This window comes from Sciurus carolinensis, chromosome 7, assembly GCF_902686445.1.
Source record: "Sciurus carolinensis chromosome 7, mSciCar1.2, whole genome shotgun sequence".
Taxonomy (NCBI): Eukaryota; Metazoa; Chordata; class Mammalia; order Rodentia; family Sciuridae; genus Sciurus; species Sciurus carolinensis.
In genome coordinates this window covers 112978672-113003223 of record NC_062219.1, presented here as the reverse complement: position 1 = coordinate 113003223, position 24552 = coordinate 112978672, and the positions used below count along the sequence as shown (strand labels likewise).

Here is a 24552-nt window from a genome sequence, read left to right as displayed (position 1 = left end):
TGTGATGGATCAGGAGGTGGGCCTTGGATAGGTAATTAGGTCCTGCCCTCATAAACGGGATTAGTGCCCTTATAAAAGAGATTATAGAGATACTCCTTCCCCTTTGGCCATATAAGGGCATGTTGAGAAAACACTCTGCAAAATAGAAGGTGGGCCCTCACCAAACACTGAATCTGCCCTTGCCTTGATCTTGAATTTCCTAGCCTCCAAAACAGAGAAACAAATTTCTATTGTTTATAAGCTACTCAGTCTATGGTATTTTGGTATAGCAGTACAAACAATTGGTCTTATCCATTGCTAAAATTTAGGGAATGTAGCATCTGGAATAGTGGAAGGCAGGCCTTTCGGCACTAACTACTTCCCTCTGTCACTGCTGCTGATCTGGGGACATGGAATAGGAATTCTAACCCTGGTTTGGTGGTGGCTATAGATGGCTCTTCTAAACATCTAAACTTATGCAATGTGCTCAAGCACATTGACTCTACAAAGGAAGATCAGCAAAGATAAAATTTTTTCAAATAGGGGCTGGGGAGATAGCTCAGTCGGTAGAGTGCTTGCCTTGTAAGCACAAGGCCCTGGGTTTGAACCCCAGCACCCAAAAAAAAAAAAAAAAAAAAAAAAAAAAAAATTTTTCAAATAGATCTTAAGGGGTACTGCTAGTCAGATGGTCTATAATGAGTTAATCAGGTGAGGTTGGGAGTTATGGGCATAGATTGTAAGCTTTAGGAAAGTAAAAAAGGTCTGGAATACTTGGCATAAGGATTTAGAAAGAGTCATTCAGAGACAATGGGCTTGCTCAATGAGATTAGTTATGTTTCAAACTGTCGTGATTTTGTTATCTTAGAAATTGAAGGTTTGCAAAAGGTACAAAGAATTTTATTTATTTATTGGTACCATGGATTGAACTCAGGGGCACTTAATCACTGAGTCACATTCCCAGAGATTATGTTTTATTTTGAGACAGGTTCTCACTAAGTTGCTTAGGGCCTCTCTAAGTTACTGAGGATGGCTTTGAACTTACAATCCTCTTGTTTCAGCCTCCCAAGCATTAGATTTTATTTTATTTTATTGACTGATAAATGATAGTGCTGATCTGACTCAAGGTTTCAGGGCTTGAGGCATTCTAGGCAAGCACTCTACCACTGGGCTACTAGCCCAGGATTTTATTTTTTAAATGTAATTAGTTAGCTTTCCAGTAAAAATGATCAGTCCACAAATATAAATTGCAAGCCCGTTAATAATACTGCCGGTTAATCAGTGACGGGTTATGCTTCCTTAAATGTTGAATTCTGAACATTAGCTAAATACACCAAGGCAAATATATAGAGGTTTTATTTAAAAGTAACAGACTTCTCCCAGAAGAGGGAAGGGGGCCATGGCTGGTATTCTGGTATCCCATGAAGTGAGAGTGCCCTGCCCCCTTTTATATATTTTAGATATATATTTTATTTATTTATTTATTTTGCAATGCTGGGGATTGAACCCAGGGCCTTGTGCTTGAGAGGCAAGCACTCTACCAACTGAGCTATCTCCCCAGCCCTAGATATATATTTTAGATTTTCTTTGTTCTCTTGCTCTCTTACCCCTCTCTCTCTCATTCCTGTGCATGTGACCAGGCCCAGGAGATGCCAGTGGAATGGCCAAAAGGTGAGAAGCAGATGGACAGGGGGAAGGGCCAAAGAAGTGATCCAGGCAGATAGCAACCCAGGAGGCACTAATTAACAACTACCTGTCTGCAACCTTTTGGGAGGGGTAGTAGGCAGGTAATCTTGGGAATCAAAGCGCTCTGGAGATAGTTAAATTCCAATCTCCCAGGGGCGGCCTCCAACTTCCCGGATCCAAACCGGACTCCATTTTCTTGATCTTACCGGATCATCTATCTACACTAACTGCCTGTCTTTAATTCTGGCTTCCTTAGTGCCTTAAGAATGGTTTTCCCTGAAGGGTATTTGATGTTAAACCATTAGTCTTGAGGGGCATGGCCTTAAAATACTAGTCACAGTTCTTAATTTGAAGAATAGTTGAGGATTTCATTACTTATCTCCTTTTGTTGTCAGGATTATTTCTCCTGAGCAACTGACTTTTTTTCTTTTTTTCCTCTTTGTAAGTGACAGAAACTGTGTAACTGATTAAGATCCTTTTTCAGAAGTATAAGAGTTGAGGGGGAGAAAAATCTGGATTTACTTCTCACTTTCCATTAAGGAATAGTAGAATTTCTGCCTCCATTTTGACTAAATTTGCTCTTCGTTTTTGTTATCTTGTTAGATTTTACATATCCTAGAAGGTGCTTTAAATCATCTTTTGTAATGAAATAGAACATATAAAGAGGCTGAAACAGGAGTATCACAAGTTCAAAGCCAGCCTCAGCAACTTAGCAAGACCCTGTCTCGCTTTTTATATTTATATAAAATATAAAAAGTGGGGCTGGGGATGTTTCTCAGTGGTTGAGTACCCCTGGGTTCAATATCTCTGGTACCAAAAAGGAAAAACAAAAAAAAAAACCTGGTATTTCAAGTATCTTAATACTTGAATTTTTTTTTTTTTTTTTTTATACTGGGGGTTGAACCCAGGGGCACTTTATCACTGAGTCACATCTGTAAGCACAAAATGACAGGGGGCTCATTTTCTGGATGTGAAAATGGCCCTCAGTTACAGAGGGGATTTTGGCTTCATAGGGTACAATGAGGATGATGTAATCATTGGAAGCCACCCACGTGCAGTTCAGAGGCTAGTTATACAGGTTAGAACTTTAACTTAGGAGGGTAGTTGTAAAAAGGTAGAAACTCACTGTTGTCTGGGGAGCTAAGAGTCCAGACCCCAAGGGATGAGTACTCAAATCTTGCCTATTGTTATTTGCTGTGCCTCCATTTAGGACTAATTTGCCATGGGGGAAGGTCAAGATTTAGGGCCCAGTATTCAGTATCCACCCTTTCCCCCAGGGCCCATTGTTATCAGAAAAGGATCTACTGGGAGGTTAATCCTTGTCTAGTTTCCCCTCCTTCCTCCCAAGCTGCACCTCTTTCCATTTTTCTCCAGGGGCTACTTTACAGGAATATTATTTTCCATAACCCTTCAACATCCCGCCCCATTTTATTTTCATTTTGAGACAAGGTCTTACTAAGATTTCCAGCTGACCTTGAACTTGAATCTACTCTTCCTGCCTCAACCTCCAAAGTCACTGGGCTTATAGGCTGGGTGCCACAGTACCCAGCTTTTTCTAAGATACTGTTTTTTGTTTTTTCCTGAGGTACTTTGGATTGAACCCATGTTGCAATCAACATCCTCAGTCCTTTTTTGTTTTGAGAGCATCACACTAAATTACCTAGATTGGCCTCGAACTTTCGATCCTCCTGCCTGAGCCTCCCGAGTACCTGGGATTACAGGAGTGTGCAACTGCACCCAGTGAGAACGGGCACGTCTGTAATTATGAGGCAAGTCCCCAAACAGCTTATGTTATCTTCTTATGGTGCTGAGGATCAAATCCAGGGCCTTCAGCATCCTGGGCAAGCACTCTACCACTGAACAACATTCCCACACCCCACCCCTTTTCTTTGTCTTTTTAACAAGTTTCCATTTAAGAATTCTGATGAGGGCTGGGGTTGCCTGGCACCTGTGAGGCACTGAGTTTGATCTGTAGCATCACATAAAAAAAAAAAAATAAAAGTATTGTGTCCATCTACAACTAAAAAGATATTTAAAAAAAAAAAATTGGGGGGCTGGGGTTGTGTGTTTGTCTAACACGCGTGAGACACTGGGTTTGATTCCCAGCACCACATAAAACTAAATAAACCAAATAAAGGTAAATTGTGTCCATCTGCAACTAAAAATATTTTTAATGATTGATTTGATATGGTAAAAAAATTAAAAAAAAAAATGCTAGAGACATGGACCTCGGTAATCCTAGCTAACTGGGAGATTCAGCCAGAGCAACTCAGACTCTCAAAATGGAAAGTAAAAAGGGCTAGGGATATAACTCAGTGGTAGAGCACCCCTGGGTTCAATCCCCAGTACTAGGAGGAAAAAAAATAAAGATTTTGAGGGCTTAATAACCTAATATGAATAAGGGGCTTAGATCAGTGTCTCTGACATAAGTACACAAAAGATTGGTAGCCAAGCCAAGCCAAGCAGCACATACCTGTAATCCCAGTGACCCAGGAGGCTGAAGAAGGATTCCAAGTTCAAGGCCAGCCTCAGCAACTTCGTAAGACCCTGTCTGAAAATAAAAAAAAGAACTAGGGACATAGCTCAGTGGCTTCAAACCCCAGTAAACCTCCACAAAAATATAAAATAAAAAATATAGTAATTACTTTGGTTTTACAGTTGGTAAGACTCATTAGTATTTGGGGGTTCATCAACTTTGGACACAACAGGGGAATCCAGAAACCCAAGCTGATGTGTAGCTGACAGCCAAGGAGTCCTTTGATTACCCTATTGAAATACTTAGGGGTAAAGTCAAACCTTCAATTCAAAAAACCTATTAATGTTACTTGGCACAGGCTTGATATCATACTTCCATATGAATTGCCTGCTACTACAATGCTACCTATCAACTTCCCTTATTATTTATCGAAGGTCTACTTTATAATGCCAGCGATCAGTTTTAAGTACCACAAATTATTCAAAAGCAACACATTCATACTTTCCCCTTTATTGTTTCAAATTATCATAGTCAAAGAAAAACTTAAAGACATTACCAAAATAGCAAAAATTCGTTAGATCTATCATGAATTTAATGGAAATCACAAGCAGGAGCTTATCACAATCTCAAGCCTTATAATACTGAAAACGTGTGCAATGTAACAACAATAATGAATGGACTCTGGGGTCCCATTTGCTAGAGTTATTCCTACATGAAAAGTATTTGGTAGGAGTGAAGGGCAACTGCTTAGTCCCACTGGATCTTTCTCTCCTCTTCAGGAAGAATACTCCAGTTTGGGGAGGCCACATCCCGGGCCAGCCAGTTGAAATCGTCAACGTTGGTCCAGTTGTTTTTGCTCCTATCTAAACCAGATCCCTGGAAGTCCTTTTCGATCCCCGGGTAAGTCCAGGTATAAGGGGCGAACTGGATGCCGCTGCAATCCTCCACGATGGCCCTGCTGGTCACCTGTAAGAATATGCGGGTGTTTTTGGTAGTGTGTATTCGAAGCTGTTGGCAGGCTACGGCCAGTATGCAGTCACTGCAGTCCTCCAAGAACACAGAGGTGGACACCGGGCCACAGAGTACCTTGCAGCTGCGGGCCTTGGTAAGCCGCAGGGTGTTAGGATTGCCATACAGTTTGATAGTGCAGTTGCTCAGTTCGGTCAAAAGGATGTCGCGCTGGTGCACCTCGTCGGCTCTCTTCTCCAGGACCTGGAACTCCAGGTTGGAGAAGCCACAGGCCCAGCTGAAACCAAGTGCTTCCTCCTCCTTTAAGGGAAGCGACGGGACAGGATGCCTTCAGCAGCTGTAGGAGGGACGGGAGTAGTGTCTACCTTGGTGGTCAAAGCAGCATCCTTCCTTCGGGTCTTGAAAGTGAAACGTTTCTTGGGCTGCAGTTCCTGGCGCCGCTCGGCCAGGGCAGCCTGGAGATGCGTCAGCGCCTCTTGACCCTGCCTCAAGTCGTAGGGTGCTAGGAACAAAACTGAGTCGTTGAGAAGTTTCTGCAGCCCTTGGAGCCGAGACGCCGCCTCCTCCAGCCGCTCGACTGACTCCTCGCCCTCCAGAAGCTCTTCCACGGCCGCTCGTTCTCGAGAGAAGGCGGCGGCGAAAAAGTCGCTCTTCTCCTCTTCCACCTCCTGGTTCTGCCGTTTTTGCTTCCGCTTTTCTACCTCCAGTTGCCTCTCTTGCTCGCGTTTCTGAAGTCGCTCAGGAACCAAGCTCAGTTCCCGCTGGGACCCCATATCCCCGTTTCCCACAGCCGCAGCGGAGCAACTAGCACTCTCCATTTTGATTTCAAGCTTCCTCTCTCCTGCTTTCCTTCCTCGGGGCGCGCCCTCCGTGAGGCCTCCCACCAACGCGTCCTATGATTGGCCGGGTACGCTTACGTCAGCTCCCCGGCCTTATTTTCTTCGCCTATTGGCTCCTCGGCATTGGAGGGGCGGGGCCGGCTGACAAGGGGGGTGGGGAGACAAAGGTCCTTGTGGATGGGTGGGGTGGGAGGCGGGCGGGGGAAGCTTTTTTTTCCTCTTAAAGGGGCAGGACTTATATCCGGGATTGTGGGGTGAGTTGCAGCAGCGGTAGCTGCACATGTGGGTTTGTTTATAAGAACAAGGTTAGAAACTCGCAGGCCTCCCCCTCCCCCCAGCTTCTTCCTACTACCCCCTTACAGGCCGGAGATCCGTTACTGGGTGGTGGGAGGAATGTGTGCTTGTGGTGGGTGGGGGGACAGGTAGTGGTGAGAAAGATGGAGGGGGGGGATTTTGCACCTCCCGGCCCGCGCCGGAGGAAGCAGCAGCTGGAACAGCTGGCTAGGGAGCCGCTTGCATGCCTCTGGTTTTTTTCTCTTCCCTTCCGCTACCCCTTCCCCCCAGCCTATTCCTGCCGCCCCATAACCTTATCCTTCCCGCCCTCCCCCATCCACTGCAGTTCGGCGCGGCCTGGGGGCTCCTGGGTCCCCACAGGCTGATACTGGGGCGGGAGAAGGCAAGGGGCACAGCGATGGGAGAGACTGGGTTCCTCGCTGCAGCCGTTTTCGGGGGACCTGGGGGAATCTAAAAACATTACCATTTTTTTGGCCAATTGCTGCAGTCGGAGAAGTGGGGGCAGGGGAGGGTGAGATTCCACATCCCCATCCCCTTCCTCCCCCGCCTCCCGCCCCCGCCCGCTCGGTCCCGGCCACTCCCTTCGCTGCTGAGCGCCACCGGCCAAGCTGGGCTGAGACCCCAGCCCCGGACTCCGCGCCTCTCTGTAGGGCCGTTCGTCTTTAGGAAAGCGATGGGGAAAACGGTACATTATTTCTAGAGATGGTGGGAGGGATTTGTCACCGGAAGTGAACGAGCCTAACCTAAAGTCGGGACCAACCCGAGGTGTGAGTGGGCAGCCAAGACCGCGCATTCACTGGCAAAAACCCCGGCAGCCGGCCGGCGAGAACCCCGGGTGCAGCCGGCTGCCGGGCGCCGCAGCCTCGCGTGCAGAGTTCAGCCCCGCCGAGCTCCGGGGCCTTCTTGACCCGGCCCGCCCTTCCAATCCTCGGCTTCACTCGTGTCTTCTCCGGTTCCCAGCCTCCATCGTTTTTAATTGGGGTATTAAACGGCCCCAGAAACTGTCACTTGAAATTTCCCCGATATGCCTGCATTTTGATGCAGAGAAAGATGGGAGGAAAGAGAGCTATTGAATTAAATTGAAATTAAGACCTATCTCCCAATTTTCACGTCCCACTCGCCTCCTTTCCTAACCATTAAAAAAAATATTCCAAATTCAAGAACAAAACACATAAATTCCCGGGTTGAAGAGAGTATTCCTCCGCTGCGTCAGCACAGGTCACACCATGTGGCAAAGTCCGCGCGGGGGCGCTGGGGACCCGGAGGGTGTAGTTGTGTTGTGCATGCACCCGATGGAATATCCGTGGTGCCCCAATACAGCGGTTCGTTATTTGCAATATATGTTCATTGTTTTCATTAGTTTCGTTTCATAGGCAGCAAAAATTAAGCTTTTGTTTTTGCTTTTTCCGAAAAAGCATTTTTATTTCACGAAAGTATGAGTCAGAGGTTGGCGAATGAAATATAACAGATACTGTTGTCCAGGTCGTACGGAGGGATGCAATAACTGCTTTCTTTTATGAAAAGAAGATTTAACTAAACAAGGTTTAGAAAATACTTGCTTTGTTAGGAAAAACAAAAATTTAAAAAATCTGTCTTGCTTCCTTTAAGTTTTTCAGTAGTTGAACCTTCCCACTCAAAGTTTGAACCAAAGGAGGTTTATTGGACTTGGAGGTTGCAACTGGAGTGAAGTTTTTGTGTTAGTGAATCTCTTGGTAGTTTTAAGTGTCTACTGTATCCAGAATGCAATTGAATGCCATAAACCCTTTCAGGAACCTAATTTCTGCCTATCAACAGGGTTTTGTATAGAATCCAATAGGCTTTGGAAGATTCTGAATAGTTTAAGTTGGCTAGTTTTAATTTTTAAGAGAAAGAAGTATAAAAGGACAAACATTGAGCCCCATGGTTGACTCCCAGTATTGGGAAGTTTTTGAGAGACTGTTGTGTGTTCTTAGTGTTGGTGGATAGGGGTCAGCGGTATACTTGTCCTGAACATTGGCTTGATGGTTTTTCACATTCCCCAGCACAGTTGCAGGCTGGGTAGAAGTGGTCAAGACATGGATGTACAGCTACATTTCTGTGTCCAAAAGCAGTAGGAAGGTTGTAAAACTGCTGGTGTTGTCAGATTGTATTTGTGTTTTCATTCTGACTTTGAGGGCAGTGGATCCAGCATGCATCCCTGAAATGGATGCTCATCAAAGGTAAGCGCCTATTCTGATGGAAGTAAAGAGGGGGATGCATTACAGCAGAAATGTGACAAATGGCAAGCAGCTGTATGTGTTCAGTATCCTATTTTTCAGTGAAAGGGCTTGTGATTCAAAGTGCTTCTGTCTTATAAACATCTTGAAAATGAAAGAATACTAAGGTTCTGTGGACTTTTAACATTTATTTGATAATAATTGGGATACTTTGTGGTTCTGTTTGTTAGATAGATTTACTTTTTAACTTTCGAAAATTTTCAACATACGTAAGATGGAGACGGTATTGTAAGAACTCCTATACCATCACCCACCCCCAACAATGATCAAATGACAGGCTTTTTCTAAAACTCTAGTCACTTCTCCAACCCACCCTACCTTGATTATTTTACAGCAGATCCCAGAGGTTATATAATTTCATATTTTGTCATCTACAAATATTTCAGTTTCTATCTCTAGAAGATTGGGACATCCTTTTTTAAAAACAATCACATTGTCATCAGCACACCCCAAAACAGCATTTAAAAATGTCCTTAATATCAGATTTCTAGTCTATATTCACATCTCCCGCTCATCATATAATTTCCTTTACTCAAAGTTATTTTATTTGAATAAGGATCCACACAATTGCCATAGAATTTGTCTAGTTATCATGTTCCTTATATCCCTTCTAATGTGTGGGTTTCTTCCTCTCTAAATTGTTTTGTTGAACAAATGTGATCATTTGTTCAGCAGTTTCTCAGAGTCTAGATGTTGTTGGTTACATTCTCATGGTATTTGTTAGATTTTAAATACTTGTATGCATTTGATTTTTTAAAATCTTATGTTTGTAGTTATATGCCTACAGAAATAAATTAGCAAGTAATGAGAGACCATTTATGCAAAATAGAACAGTTGTTGGTATGACTGGACAACACAGGAATAAGTCCCCTTTGTGCCCTGTGGTGTTCATCAGAGGCCATATGCAGGTAGAAGATGCTAGCCACATCTAGGCAAATAAGATAGACCCTGAACCCTGTTTTCTAATACTTTGATGCCAGAAAGTGTTATCACCTATTCATCTTTCAGCAAGCATTGAATATATACAGGATGTAAAACATTCATTAAGGAGCTCAATTCAAGTACAAATATTAGATAAATCTTCCTACCCTAATTGCTGACTTTTCTGGCACAAAGATGATAGATGTGAAGGCATGTCCTGATGGTAAAAAGACTCCAAATTCATCTTGGAAGCAGGACAGGTATTTCTTCCTGCTTTTGCCCCTGGTTCTCTTCTGCCTTCTCAACATCCCTTACCTTCTGGAACTTTTTGCATCATTATACACTTAATATCTAGCACAGAGGCTGGCATCTGTTGACTCATCTAACAACTGCTTATTAAGCACTAACTGTTCCCAGTGCTGAGCCAGGGAGGCCCTAAGGTTGTTGAAGTGATAAAGACACACACTGTCCCTCTTTTCCATAAGGAGGCTGAGCCTGAGCCCATAATCACACAACCATGTAAAACTGTAAAACAGCAACAACTTTTATAAAGGGAAGAGGTGCAGGGTGTCGTCCATCAGCTGTTGGTGAGTGAAGGACTTTGGAGGCAACTGAGTCAAGACTGGAAGGATGAGTAGAAGTCAGCTGGGAGAAGTCAAGTGAGCATTGGAAAGTGACCTCCAGGTCTATGGACTTGTGGGGTCACTGGTGACTGTGGCAGGGGTGCTGCAGGTAGGAGGCAGACTGAAGGGGTGGAAAGTGACGGGTGGGAGTAGGTAATAGAGCCAAGGACAGACATAGGTAACTCTTTGGAAAAGTTTACTGGAAGTGGGAGGAACTAGGATCTGGGGGATGGGAGGAAGCCAGTGAGGTGTTTCTGTTATGATTTTATTTTTACTGTAGAACTTAGGTGTGTCTAAAGGTCAATGGGAGGATCCAGCTGAGAGGAAAAATCCTATAGAAGAGCATCAAGACACAAGGTGCATAGTCTAAGGATTCTAAAAAAGCTGGAGGGAATAAAACCCAAAACATAGGAACAAGGATTAGCCATGGATAGCAGAAGGGACAGCTTCTCGGTTGCAGAGTGGTTGTTAGAACTTATTCTTTTGATATGAGGTCTCACTATGTTGCCTAGGCAAGTCTCAAACTCCTAGACTGAAGGGATGCTCCCATCTCAGTCATCTAGACAACAGGGACTATTGCCATGCACAAAATTTCCAGGCTAGGACTTTAGGTTATGAAAATTTCCTTTTTGAGGGGATGAGGCAGAGTACTGGGGATTTAATTTGGGGCAGTTTACTACTGATCTACTTCCGCATCCCTTTTTATTCATTTTGAAACAAGGTCTAAGATGCTTAGGGCCTTACTAAGTTTCTGAGGCTGGCCTTGAACTTGTGATCTTCCTTTCTTAACTTCCCTAGCCGCTGGGATTATAGGTGTGTACCACTGTGCCCAGCAACCTTAAGTGAAAAATTTCTAGCATAACACAACTTTTTTTTCCTGTGCTGTGGATTGAACCCAGGGGTGCTCTACCACTAATCTATATCCCCAGACCTTTTTGTTTATTATTTTTCAAAATTTGAGACAGGATCTCACTAAGTTGTCCAAGCTGGCCTGGAACTTGAGATCCTGCCTCAGCTTCCCGATTGGCTGGGTTTAAAGGCATGTGCCACTGTACTGATGCACAGACTTTTAAACATCAATCCATAGTAACAGATGTAGTACAATTAAAACAGTAACAAATTTACTATGCATATATAGATAATATTTTCTATTCTATTTATTATATTAAGAGATGGTTGGTCAAGGCTACCTTAAATTAAACCACAATTTAAAGATGCTGCATCAGCCAGGCAAGGTGGGGTTATGCACCTGTAGTTCCAATTACTTGGGAGGCTGAGGCAGGAGAATCACTTGAACACAAGAGTTTGAGACCAGCTTGAGTAGCACATGGAGACCCTGACTCAAAATAAAATAAAAGCTTGTGTCAACATCTCTTTGTGCTAGAAGGAAAGGAGAGTGCAGGTATGGAGACTGTCTGCTTGATCATTGGCAGTTGAGTTTGATGGTTTCTGCATTCTCTATAAAATATGCAGAGAGGTCCCCTGGTGAGGGGTGCAGGTGGGGAGTCTCAATCACAGGCAGGTTTAAAAGCCGTGTGGAAAGAGAGTGTGTTGCCCTGAGAATGAGGCCGGGAGGAGGGGAGGTTCAGTGAATGCTTGGGAATGAATGAGCACCTCCCCAAGAGTCACTCTAGGCTGGAGACCAGATCAGGGGAAGGAGGTACTGGGCAGGCCAGAGGAGAGAAGCTCATGCCGGGAGTCTAACCCTCTCAGGAGGTGGCAGGTCCTTCTAAAGGGAATTTACCCCTGATCTCTACCAGTCTGGTGGCTTTTCTTCTGCAGTTCCCCATTCATTGCCTACAAGTTATACCACTCTCCCCTGAAGCCCTATCTGCCTATCAACCGATGACCTTACCCACTTGACTCCCATCTCCCATAACTTACCTGTGACAGTCCACCTCTTTGTCTTTTTTCCTTCTCGCTGGAGGTGAAGCTCTCCACCAGGGTTTTCTGTCCCCTTCCTTCTGTTTCCTAGGACCTCATGACATTAGCCATCTTCTCTTTCTTCTGGATCTTTAATCTCTTCCTTCTTTGGCATCTTTTTGGCCTCTCCTCTCAGCAAACAAGTTCCCTCCATATAAGACAATTTTCCTTTTGTCCTGTCATCCACCCAAGCAAATGCTTTCTTCCTTCTTCTAACAGCAGACCTTTCTTTTTTTTTTTTTTTTTTTTGGTACTGAGGATTGAACCCAGGGACACTCAGCCACTGAGCCACATCGCCATCTCCCCAGCCCCTTTTTATGTTTTATTTTGAGACAGGGTCTCTCTAAGTTGCTTAGGGCCTCCCTAAATTGCTGAGATTGGCTTTGAACTTGCTAACCTCTCTGCCTCAAGTTTCCTGAGTTCCTGGGATTATAGGCGTGCACCACCGCACCTAGCCCAACAACAGACTTTAAAACAGTAATCAAGGACTGGTAGAAAGCTTGCCTAGCGTGTGTGAGGCCCAGGGTTCAATCTCTAGGACTGCAAAAAAGGAAGAGCAAAACCCCATTATTGGACTGGGGAGCTAGCTCAGTTGGTAGAGTGATTGCCTTGCAAGCACAAGGCCCTGGGTTGGATCCCCAGTACCACAAAAAAACAACAATAACAACAACAACAAAAAAAAACATTATTTTGTATGTCCCATTTATTATGTCCATGTTTTAAATTATCCTTTCCTCCTTATCATCTGATTTCTGTTCCCTGTCACTTTATTTAGAACTGAAATTGCCCTATCTTCACTCCCTCCCAACTTTTAAACCTATAGCTTGCCTAGCTTGCAAGAAGCTGTGGGTTCAATTTCTAGCACTGCAAAAACAAAAACAAAATAAAACCAAAAAATCAGCCAACAACAACAAAAACCCTTGCTTTTTGTAGCTCTAAGCATTCGATTACTCTTTCTTCTCAAAGCGGGAGTTCAGCTCTCTGGTTCTTTTGCAGTTTTTCGTCCATTTCTGATCACTGCTTCTTGCCTCCTTCACAGTCTTCCTCCACCCATCCTTAAATATCCATGAGGCAGAATTCCATTCTGGCATTTCCTCTCTTGTTCCTCTCAGCTTCTCCTTTGGCAAGCTGACCTTCTCCCAGGAAGCCAAGTCCTGTCTGGGTTCTGAATCAAGGCAACCTGACTCCCGACTCCAGGCTTTGAATGCTGCCCATCTAATCATGGTGCCATATCTGATCATGCTCCTGATGCTACCTACATCCATAAGCTTAAAAACAGGGAACCAGAGTCATCTACAGAGACTCCTACTAGGTAACTAGTCTGCAAGTACTCTTAATTCTCTATCTGACACCAACCCACTTCTTCTCTTTCTCTTTCCCTTTCTCTCTGGTCTCCGGTGCTTTGGCTCCCTCCTTATCTTCTCCCTGGGATGTGACTATGGTCTCCCACCTGTCTCCCTACCCCGTTCTTCCCTCCACATGCCACAGCCAGATATTGCCCTAATATTCAAGCTGATCATGTCACTTTGCTCAAAAGCCCTTCTGGCCCCCTATTGTCTATGTTCAGACTCTTTAGTGTGGCTCCCAGACCTTTCACAGCCTGTCCCCAGTGTACCTCACCAGCCTCGTCTCCCACGGTTGCCCTTACTCCAGCCAAGCTGTACTCACATTACCCAGTACGCCGTGTCCACCCACATCTCTCTTTTCCTGCCGCACTTTTTAAATCAGCACTGACTGTTTGTTAGGCACTCTGCTAGATGATGCAGGTATGTTGATGAACACACAAATGGGGCTCCCACGGAGCTTGTAGGCTAATTGAGCATATGGGCAATTACCACGTGGTATGCTATAGACTGTACAGGTAAAGGGAGGAAACAGAGCGTTGGTTTGTTTGCTTCTGCAAGTGTGTATGGAGTATCTACTTTTCTGGGTGTTGGGAACACAGCAGTGAACTAGAAAGATGCCCTCACCAACAAAAGAAGAAAAAAAATTCCTGGTTTAACCACCTTGAAGCTGGGGGTGCTCCGGTTCTTGGGGCAGAGACAGGGCAGGTGCAATAGACCCAGATCTGAAGGAGAGAGTCAGACCAGAGCAGTGTCTCAACCCTGGCTGCACATCAGCATCACACAGGGGCTTTGTAACACCCTGATGTGGACTCCCTCCCGGAGTACTTAAACCTGAATCTCTGGTAGTGAGCGGCTGTGACTATTTTCCCCCCAGTGCCTGCAGTGGAACCCAGGGCCCTGCACAGGCCAGGCAAATGCTCTACCTCTGAGTTACATGCCCAGCATATCAGTATTTTTTAAAGCTCCCTGGGTAGTTGTAAGCTGCCATGCCAGAGGAACTGAAGCACATCAAAGCTGGAAGTGGAGATCATAGATAAGGTTTTAGAGGTGAGCAGAGGCCCGCCCACCAAGGGCCTAATAAATCCTGTTAGGACGTTTGGCTTAATCTTGAAGGCACTGGAACTCTTCAAGGGCTTAAGCAGGATAATGACAGCATCACGTTAGTGTTCCTTTTCCCCCTTTAACACAGGATCAGCCCAGATGCTCTATGCAGTGTGCGTTCACATGGAGCAAAAGCAAACCAACGCCAGGTAGAGGCTGTTGCAGGAGCCAGGGAGAAATGGCAGGAGCTGGCTACAGTGATGGAGCAAGGAGAGAGAAGGGAGGGGAATGTCTGAGATTTGGAAGGAGAGTAGGCAGGACTCGGTGGTAATTGGAAGTAAGAGGCATAGAAGGTCCTGACTTGGGGAGGTGAGTCTGTGGTGATGTCGGTGCCTGCCAGGAGGAGCTGGTGGATCTGTTTTGAAGTGCTGCCTGGTCCCTTGTTCCTCTGCCTGTGACACCTTGCCTCATCTTTACTTGACAAGGTGCTTGCCACCTGTAAGACTTTATACATCTCCTTTTTGGGGAACTTGTCTGGGTTCTCCCCTCTGCTGGCTCCTTGGTATTATCAGTGGTAAATCAGTGTCTGTTTACAGATACCACTAATGCAATTTGGGTTGCTCCAATCCAGGGATGTTTTTATTTTTATTTATTTGGGTTGTTGTTTGTTTCTGTATTTATTTTTGGAAGAGGGATTGCTCCCAGGAATGCTTGACCACTGAGCTACATCCTTAGCCCTTTTTATTTTTATTTGGAAGCAGGATCTTGCTAAGTTGCTGAGGCTGGCCTCAAACTTGCAATCCTCCTGCATCAGCCTCCCAGGTCACTGGGATTACCAGGGATGTGGTTTAGTCTACTCTGTATCCCTCACACAGCACCTGGGATGCAGAGGGTATAAAAGTACTTGTTAAATAGATGTACTATGGATGAAGAGCTGAACCAGAACCAAGACCTTTCCTAGGAGGGAGGTAACAAGTGGGTTGGGGGCTTATTCCCATTTCTAGGATAAAGATAGGAGGAGTTAGAGCAGAGAAGGTGTTTGCTGAGGCCTAGTTAAAGAGCTATTGATGCTGTTAGAGTGAAACACATTTTTTTTTCTTTTTTCTTTTTTTGAAATGGAGTCTCACTGAGGCTGGCTTCAAATTCCTGGGCCCAAGCTATATAAGTTTGGTTCAAATTATAGTTTCAAATTCCTTTCATGTTAAAAGACACATAAATCTCTTCAAATGTTTCTGCACCTGCTCTTTCTCTCATTTCTCTTTTGATCAGAGAGGTATGGTGGTGGTGATAAATGGACAGACCTGAGCTTACATTCTGATTAGTTGTGTGACACTGGCTGTATGGCATTGGGCATGATATGTAAACTCACTGAGCTAGTTTCCTCCAGCTTTTAAATGTGTACAACGAAATACATATTTCCCTCAGGATTATTGTGCTGTTGAATAAAGTACCCTGTGGAAAAGTACCAGCTGTTGGACCAGAACAGCCTAAGCCCTGGGCGATCCCCAGTGCCTTCTGCTTTCAGTAACTTTGATCTTTATTCCTCTGCACTTCCCAACCCTCAAGGTCGGTGGTGGAGCCAGAATTTGTTCTGTGCTCTATGACCTTCTCAGAAATAGCCCTTGAATTATTCTCCTGTGAACAGGTCCCCAGGCTTTCTGCAATTCTGGCAGAACTTACACATAAATAGTGCTACAAAAGAAAAACCAAACAATCCTGAAAGGTAGAGCTGGGTAAACCCTGAAGTTCCTTTAATACCAAGAAGAAAATTAATTGGTATATAATAGAAGGAAAAAATAAGGACATGCAGTGATTTTGTGTGTGTGTGTGTGTGTGTGTGTATGTTTGAACCCAGGGATGCTTTACTGCTGAGCCATATCCCCAACCTTTTATTTTTTGAGATCGATTATTTAAAAGACACAGCCAAATTTTAATTACCAAATGCCTTAGTTTTTAATACAGATTAGGAGGAGGATTACCTTTTTTGTTTCAATTTCTTAATATAAAAGGAATAGTGATCTACAAGGTTTTGAAATACTTTAAAAGCTTTTGTATAAATGCTAATTCATTGAGATTAAATGATTTTAAAGGGTTCTGGCAGTTGAAAGTTAAATAAGAAGCAAAAATATAAGTATTCCTCTTCAACTCTTCTGCCTAGAAGTTTTAAGTTCCTTTTCTTTAGGTAGGATTTCATTATTTGATGTGAGATGTCATTTTTCTTTTGAAATACTATAAACTAGTGTTTCTAAATTTGCAGGTACTAACTCAGTAACATCATGAGATACATTTAGTGATGCAGTTTGCATTAAAAAAATCATCTGGGGCTGGGGTTGTAGCTCAGTGATAGACCATTTGCCTAGCACATGTGAGAGAGTGGATTTGTGTCTATGTACAACTAAGAAAAAAAAAAGAAATCAACTGGGTTTTGTGTGGCACAAGCCTGTTATTCCAGCCATGCAGGAGGATTGCAAGTTTGAAGCTAGCCACAGCAACTTAGTGAGGCTTTAAGCAACTTAGTGAAGCTTTAAGCAACTTAGTGATTCCTTGTATCAGAAATAAAAAGGAATGGTGATATAGCTCAGTGGTAAAGCACCCATCAGTTCAATCCCCAGTACAAAAAAAAAAAAAAAAATTATAAGTGGTGGCATGCACCTCTAGTCCCAGCTATTCCAGAGACTGAGGCAGGAGGATCATTTGAGCCCAGGAGTTTGGAAACAGCATGAGCAACATATTGAGATCCCATCTCAAAACAAATCTTGCAAACCATGTACGTGTGTGTGTGTGTGTGTGTGTGTGTATAGTCTGTATGTTATTTATATTTTATCTTTTTTTTTTTTTTTTGAAATGGAGTCTCACTAAGGCTGGCCTCAAATTCCTGGGCCCAGGTGGTCTTCCTCTAGTCTTCAGTGTAGCTGGGACTACCACACCTGACTCTGTGTGTCTTTTTTAGGTTATATTATAAACAGTTTGGGTCTGGTTGTATAGCTTAGTGGTATACCATATCCTCATTGCATTTATTATGCATAAGACCCTGGATTTGTTTTTAAAAAAATGGTTGAAAAGCAGTGTTGTGATTGGTGCCTTGCATGTTATGGAGTGCAAAAGCGTTTGTTAAACGGATGAAGGGATACCTCTTATGTCCTTATGGCTTGATAGCATAAGGAAGTGTGGATGATAAGCCAACTCCTGTAAAATATTTTGTGGGAGCCTGTTTGTGCTGCAGAGATTCTTCCCTCTGTTGGTTTGTAAAAGTAATGAATATTTGCTTATAAAATGTGAGAGATGCTGATTTGGATTGGGGGACAATGGGACATAAAGTTCATGAATGTGAGTATGCAACAGACCTATGGCCTAAGCACTGTGGCTTTAACAATTGTGAGCTCTGGGGGGGCGGGGGATCCTAGTGTTCATGATGTGTGGTAATTTGAAATTTGCTGAGGCACAAATTCAGGCATATCCTAGAAGGCCTGTGGAGAGGGAGATGGTTATTTAGCTAGTGAGCAAGCTGTGCTGCCTGCCCTTCATCTGCAATTAATCAAGGCATGCTATTTTTCCATTTTTTAAATTTATTTTTTTGTAGTTGTAGATAGACAGCATGTCTTTATTTTATTTGTTTATTTTTATTTGGTGCTGAGTATAGAACCCAGTGCCTCACACATGCTAGGCAAGCACTCTGCCCCAGTCCCTATTTTTCTATTCTCTGTATTAGGAGCTTAGGTCTTTAAAGTAACTATAATTCTGTCTAAAGAATAACTGAAATGAAAGGTGAACCAAGTAAAACTTGTGATGGGAAGATAAGTCAAGGAAGGGAATCTCTTAGCAGATCTTCCTGAATCTTGCAGGTGGGCTGGGCAGTGCCTGGAGCTCTCCTGCAGGTAACTCTAGAGGTGGTCAGAGATCTATGCTGTATTCTTTGCTGCTTTTTTAGAACCTGTGGAGGAGGTAAGCATTGATTTGAGGCAGTATTTAAAATAGTATATTTTAAATTTTTTTTGGTTGTTGATGCACCCTTATTTTATTCATTTATTTATATGCAGTACTGAGGATTGAACCCAGTGCCTCACACATGCCATGCAAGCGCTCTACTACTGAGCCACAACCCCAGCCACACTGAGGCAATATTGATTTATTGTGTAGTCTCTGTAAGATGGAAACATAGTATAGAGAAATGTTTGTGTTCGTATAAAAAGAGGAGAAAACAAATGTTGGGAGGGTTGCTTTTTTTTTTTTTTTTTTTTCCTTATTAATTCCAACACTTTTTGATCAATTGCTTTAGGGATGATTTTGTACAATTCTCTGATATCTAATTGGTCACGCTCTTTAGGTTTTTTTTTTTTTTTTTTTTCCAATTTTTGTGATACTAGGGATTGAACTCAGAGTCTCACATGCTAGGCAAGCACTTCACTACTGAGCCACATTCCCATCCCTTTTTATATTTTATTTAGAGACAGGATCTCCCTAAGTTGCTTAGGGTCTCACTAAGTTGCTGAGGCTGGCTTTGAACTCACAATCCTCTTGCCTCAGCCTCCCAAGCTGCTGGAATTTCAGGCACGCACCACCATGCCCTGCCCCACAGCCCTTTTTATTTTTTATTTTGAGACAGGTGTGGCAAAGTTGTCCAGATTGGCCTTGAATTTACAGTCCTCTGCCCTAGCCTCTGAGTAGCTGGGATTACAGGTGTATACCACTCCTTAGAATTCTGTGTCCTCTGCCTGAGGTTTACCCAGAGCTGAACTCTTTCCACAAATCAGTGGGGTAGAAGGGGAGAGGAATTGCTGGGGACAAGACAAGAATTGTCAGTGGACAAATCAGGACCAAATTTTACTGCTACCCTCCCATGTAACTGTTGGCTGTTTTGAAAGAACTACAGTAAAGTCACTTGTGAATTGAGCCACATGTCTGTTTTCTAAGACATATAAACTAGTTAACCATGGGGAGCTCACCCCAACCCATTCTCCAGTATTTGTAAACTTAAACCTAGCATTCTATAGTGTGCCTGTGAATCATAATTATAATTATAGAAAGAGGAAGAAAGAAAGAGAGAGAGGAAAAGGAGAGAGCCAGGTTAGTTGATTAGGATATGAGAAATTATGCCTCCGTTTTTACTTGGGGAACAAAAAGTTATGCTGAGAGATTCGCGTGTTGCTGCACGGTGGATGGCACCATGACCTTGATTAATTGCCCTTTTAGCACCACATACACAGGGGCTCAGTGGGTGCCTCATCTGAATATCTCAGAGAAGAGGGAGCATTTCTCTAGGCTACCCCCACTGCATGTAACTAAGTCAGTGGCCATTTGTTGAGTATCTGCTGTCCAGTGCCAGCCAGGTGCCTTGACATAGTACACACTTTGTAAATACTTGTTTAACATGCAGATACAAGATGCTTAAGTTGGCTCTGGGGTGAGGGGATATAAAAATAAGCCAAGTATGGTCCTTATCTCCTAGGGACTCACAATCCAGGGACAGACATGAAGACAACTAATAATTAGTCGCAGTGACAGCAATGTGTGTTATCAAGGAGGAAGTTCTATGGAAGTACAAGGGGCAGGAGAGAGAGGAAAATGGGCAGGTAGGAGAGGCACTCAAAGGAAAGAAAGGGCAGGTGATAAGAACAGGAACAGCGCTGGGCAGCACTGCTTGTATTTGAGAAGCTTGGAGGAATATCACCTGGCAAGAGTGGAGCATGAAGGAGGCGTGCTGGAGGGTGGAACTGGAGCCTGCAGTCATTTTGAGGCTCTGGGGACCCATCAGAGGGTTTTGAGCATCAAGGGAAGCATCTGACTTGTGTTTTAGGACAAGGTGAAAAGGATGGATTAGAGTAGGGGCAGTACCATTAAGAGGCCGTTGTCATGGTTCATTGGATAAGTGACAAGGCTTGACTGAGGGCAGTGGAAATGAAATGGAGGTTACTCTAGAATGATTTGTACTCTAAGACCAATCTGTGAATTTATAATGGGCATGAACTTAACCAACCACTGAAATGATTAGGTCATCTGGCCAGAACACAACTTTTAAAATTGAAGTGCATTAATAATCAAAGGATTAGTCAGTGAGTCAGTGAAAATGGCGTTAAGGTGAAAGAAGCTGGATGATCTGAAAGGACCTTTTACTCACTCTACAGCAGTTTTTGCATAGCACTAATAATAAAGCATGGTCTCGGTGAGCTGTTAGTCTCCTCCAGAGAAATACTTGGCCTACAGGAGGACCTACTTCTCTGGCCAGCACTGGAGAGAAGCTGGCTGGCATGTCTGGGTTCTAAGAAAGGAAACTCATTCAAAGAAGAGCAGGTGAAATGAGGGAAAATTACAGGGAAAGGGAATTTCCCAACCCCAAAGCTAGAGAGGCAGTCAAGTCTCAGGGGGCCTAGAATATTTTTCTCCTCCTCCTCCCCCACCTCCTTCTTCTTCTTCTTCCTTTTCTTTTTTTTTTTTTTTTTGGTACTGAGGATTGAGCCAAGAAGTGCTTTTCCACTGAGCTATACCCGCAGCCCTTTTATTTTTTTATTTTTAGGCAGGATCTCACTAAATTACTTAGAGCCTCACTAAGTTGCTGAGTCTGGCCTTGAAGTTGCCTCCTGCCTAGCCTCTGAAATTGCAGGGAATTGCTGGTAGTGCAGGCTACCATGAGCCACCTTGCCTGACATGGGCTTAGAATATCATCAGATGCTTTTTCCCCTGCCCCCTCCCTCTACATCTAAGGGATCTGCTTTCCTCTCCCTCCCAGGGTAGCCCCTCTGAGCCCATGCACTTGCCAGGGCCCCAGTACAGCTCCTCCAAAACAGTGACTTTGAGCCCTAGTCTTCCCAGTCTTATAGTCTGCTCCCCACAGCTGCCCCAGTTTCTGTGTCCCAAGTACTAATGCCCAGAAGAGAGGATCTGTTTGGCCCAGGTTGGGGTAGGTGCCATGCCCTAATCTAGATAGACTGAAGATGTGACAGATTCTTGAGAAAAAAACAAAATGGTAGTAAATGATGGGTACCGCCAGTGTACTTTATTTTTATTTATTTATTTTTTAACAAGTCCCTCAGGTCTCCATTTGAAAAGTTTTGTTAAACTCCAGTGTACTTTAAACTCTTCGAGACTTCAGGTCGACTCGTGTATTGGCTAACGGTTGCTATATAACAAAGTGCCCCCACATGTAGCAGCTGAAAACAACAAGCATTTATCATCTCACAGTTTTGTGGGTGAAGAATCCAGGAACAGCTTAGCTGAGTGTTTTTGCCTTAGGATCTCTTGTGAGGTTACCATGGAGCTGGTCCCTGGGTCTGTGACCATGTGAGGCTGGGAGATGGTCACCATCCAAGCTCATCCATGTGATCAGCAGGAAGCATAGGTTTCTCACTGGCCTTTGGCTATTGACCTCAGATTCTCACCTCATGGGCCTCTCCATAGACTGAATGCCCTCACTACATGGCAGTGAGCTTCCCCCAGAGCAGGTGAAGCAGAGAGCACCCAGGATGGAAACTGAAGCCTTTTATTACCTAATCTGGAAGAAATACAATCACTTCTGTCCTGTTCCACTGGTTGCACACAGACCAACTTTGGTGCATTGTGGGAAAGGGCATGCACAAATGACGAGGATACCAGGAGGTGAGGCTGACTGGGGCCATCTGAAAAGTTAGTTCGCATACTCAGTCAACAAACATTTATTTAGTGCCTACTGCAAGGCGTCAGGTGCTAGGCTCGAGTTGTACAGCACAGTTTGGGCCCTTGAGGAGCTTGCTGGCTGGTGTGGGGAAGGCTTACACAAGAACAGTACCCTGTGTCCTCTGCCCTTACCGCTGTCCACTCACCTACTGTTCACGTTGCCACCATGTGTATCCTCATGAAATTTAGATCTGTTGGTAGGACTATCTTTTGGGATCCTCTTTCCCTAGATTTACTTTGTTTGAAAAATTTCTAATCACCACCACATAAGAAATACCTTTTTGCAACTTAGTGGTAGAGAATCGCCTAGCATGCTGCTTTGCCACTGAGCTATAGAGCTATACCCCTCAGCCCGAGATATATTTTCTATCCCACAAAACTGCACATGCACACACAAGACACATTCACACATGAGCCACTGTGCCTGACATGGACTTAGAATATCATCAGATGCTTTTTCCCCCTGCCCCCTCCCTCTACATCCAAGGGATCTGCTTTCCTCTCCCTCCCAGGGTTGCTCCTCTGAGCCCATGCACTTGCCAGGACCCCAGTACAGCTCCTCCAGGAAACCCCTCACCTTCTCCCTGGCCTCAGGTTACCCTGGAGTTTAGGACATCCTGCCTGCACTTTAGGGTCCTCTTTCTAAAGCTCTCTCCCACATTTCTCAGAGAACTCTTACTCATTCCTAAAAACCCAGCTTTAAAGTCTTTGCCCTTCCTCCCCACCTTGAACTCCCAGAGCATTTCACTGACGCTTAGTGACAGTCAGGTCCCCCCTCCTAGCTTCCCCAAGCCTGCAGTGTCTTTCCATTGAATCTCCCTAAGAACGTGTACAAGGACATTGAGCAAATTAGCATCATACAAATGACAATGCTGCAAATGAGCGGTGTGCAGAGTTAGGGGGTGTTACAGGCAGGTTTCCTGTTGGAGCCACGTGCTGCAGAAAAAGGATCCCCCTCCCCCGCGGGCCATGCTGTCGCCCGTGCATCCATCCATCACAGGTACCCTTCTGCCCGGAACTTGCCGCCCGCCCGGGGTTCATTTGGCTGCTCTGGTTTCCTTTTGCTTTCCTACTTTTCACATCTGTTTGTGGTGATGAGGACAGCCTAGTGAGAAGTGGAGCTTTAGGCAGCAGGGATACAGAGGCCTCTGTCTGCACCCGCCCGGCGGGGGTTTCCTTTCTGAAGTGGTACGGAAGAAGGAGGGTTTTGAGGTTTTTTAATACTTGCTTCTAAGTATCTAAGTGAGAGATTTGTTTGCCCACATTAGCACTATCTTGGCAAACTAGCAACCCTAGGAGATATTTTCTGGTTGGTGTTGCATGTGTGTGTGTGTGTGTTTTATTTTTGAGAAGGAAAAGAATTTACACCTTGGTGATATTGTACTGAAATACAATGACTTTTGTTTTTGTTTTTGTTTAATTGCTGTTAACTTCAGGGTTGAAACTAAGTAATTCCCAGGCCTGTCCTCTGGGGAATTGCCAAGAGATTATGCTGTGAACTGTAACCAGAAAAAAAAAGGGGGGGGGGATTAAAGAGCAAAAGCAATTAAGGTATTCCTTCTCCAATATTCTCATTTCTGCATTTGTCAACAGCTGTGCAACTGCCAAAGATGTGCTGATTTAATTGTGGTGTGTGCAGATTTGGGGGAGGGAGGTGGAGGTGAAAACAGACCATAAATGATCATTACTGTAGAGTGTGATAAATGGGACAGTAGAGGTCTGTCTGTATCAGATGTGTAAAGAAGGAAGTCATACACTCATTTTAAGCAGTGTTTCAAATGGGAGTCACCGCCATCAGTAGATCATGAAACCCTTTCACAAGGTGTCTAAAACATTTGTAAAACTGAGATAGCGTGGAATGAAATTATCCACTTGTGTCCTCCAAAGTAAATTTGGATATTATTTTCCAAAACCTTTGTTTCAGTTATATATCTATTGCATTGCAACATGAAATATATTTTTGGGGGATTGACAACATCAGGCAACTGATGTTGGAAAGCCACTGATGTACGAGTGGAAGAAGGCTTCTCACAGGAGGAGCATTTGACTTGGGACTTGGAAAATGGAAGATTTGCCCTGAGGAAGAGGGGTACTTCAGACATAGGGAAAAGGAAGCCCAAAATGAGATATGTTTGTTCAAGGACATAGGGTACTAGGAGAGGTGTGGCCAGAGATGCATCTGGGGTGGCAGGAAGGGCCAGTTAATGAACCAGTTAAAAGTACACATCAGGGCTTCGGGTGTCACTCAGTGGTAGAGGTTATACTTAGTATTCACGAGGCATTCGGTTTAATCCCCAGCACCAAAATAATAAAATTAAGTTGGGGTTGTGGCTCAGTGGTAAAGGGCTTGCCTAGCACGTGTGAGGCATTGGGTTTGATCCTCAGCACTGCATTAAAAAAAAAAAAAAAAATCATGTGAAATAAAGGTACTGTGTCCATTTAAAAAATAAATAAAATTAAGTTTAAAAACAGGAAAGCATACATGTTTGAGCCTTACTCTCCCCAGAAATTCTCATTCTCTGGTTTTGGGTTTCAGCCTTGAGAATCTGTGTTTTA

The 24552-nt window shown here is 44.0% G+C and overlaps 2 protein-coding genes across 3 annotated transcripts in view; one reads left to right on the top strand and one right to left on the bottom strand.

The window, feature by feature from the left end:
• Positions 1–4632: 4632 nt before the first annotated feature.
• Tbcc (tubulin folding cofactor C) lies at positions 4633–5967 on the bottom strand. The gene is given in 2 exon segments (XM_047557121.1): positions 4633–5424; positions 5427–5967. Coding segments are annotated over 2 exon segments (1038 nt in total). The 5' UTR covers positions 5926–5967; the 3' UTR covers positions 4633–4885.
• Positions 5968–6232: 265 nt separating this feature from the next.
• Bicral (BICRA like chromatin remodeling complex associated protein) overlaps positions 6233–24552 on the top strand; it is a 102385-nt gene continuing 84065 nt past the window's right edge. Inside the window, exon 1 of one of the 2 annotated variants that reach the window (XM_047557723.1) lies at positions 6233–6251. The gene's annotated coding sequence lies outside the window, so the exon portion shown is untranslated. Of the gene's footprint in view, positions 6252–6819; positions 6926–24552 lie in introns of those variants that run through there. The other variant, XM_047557722.1, reaches the window with a different exon arrangement.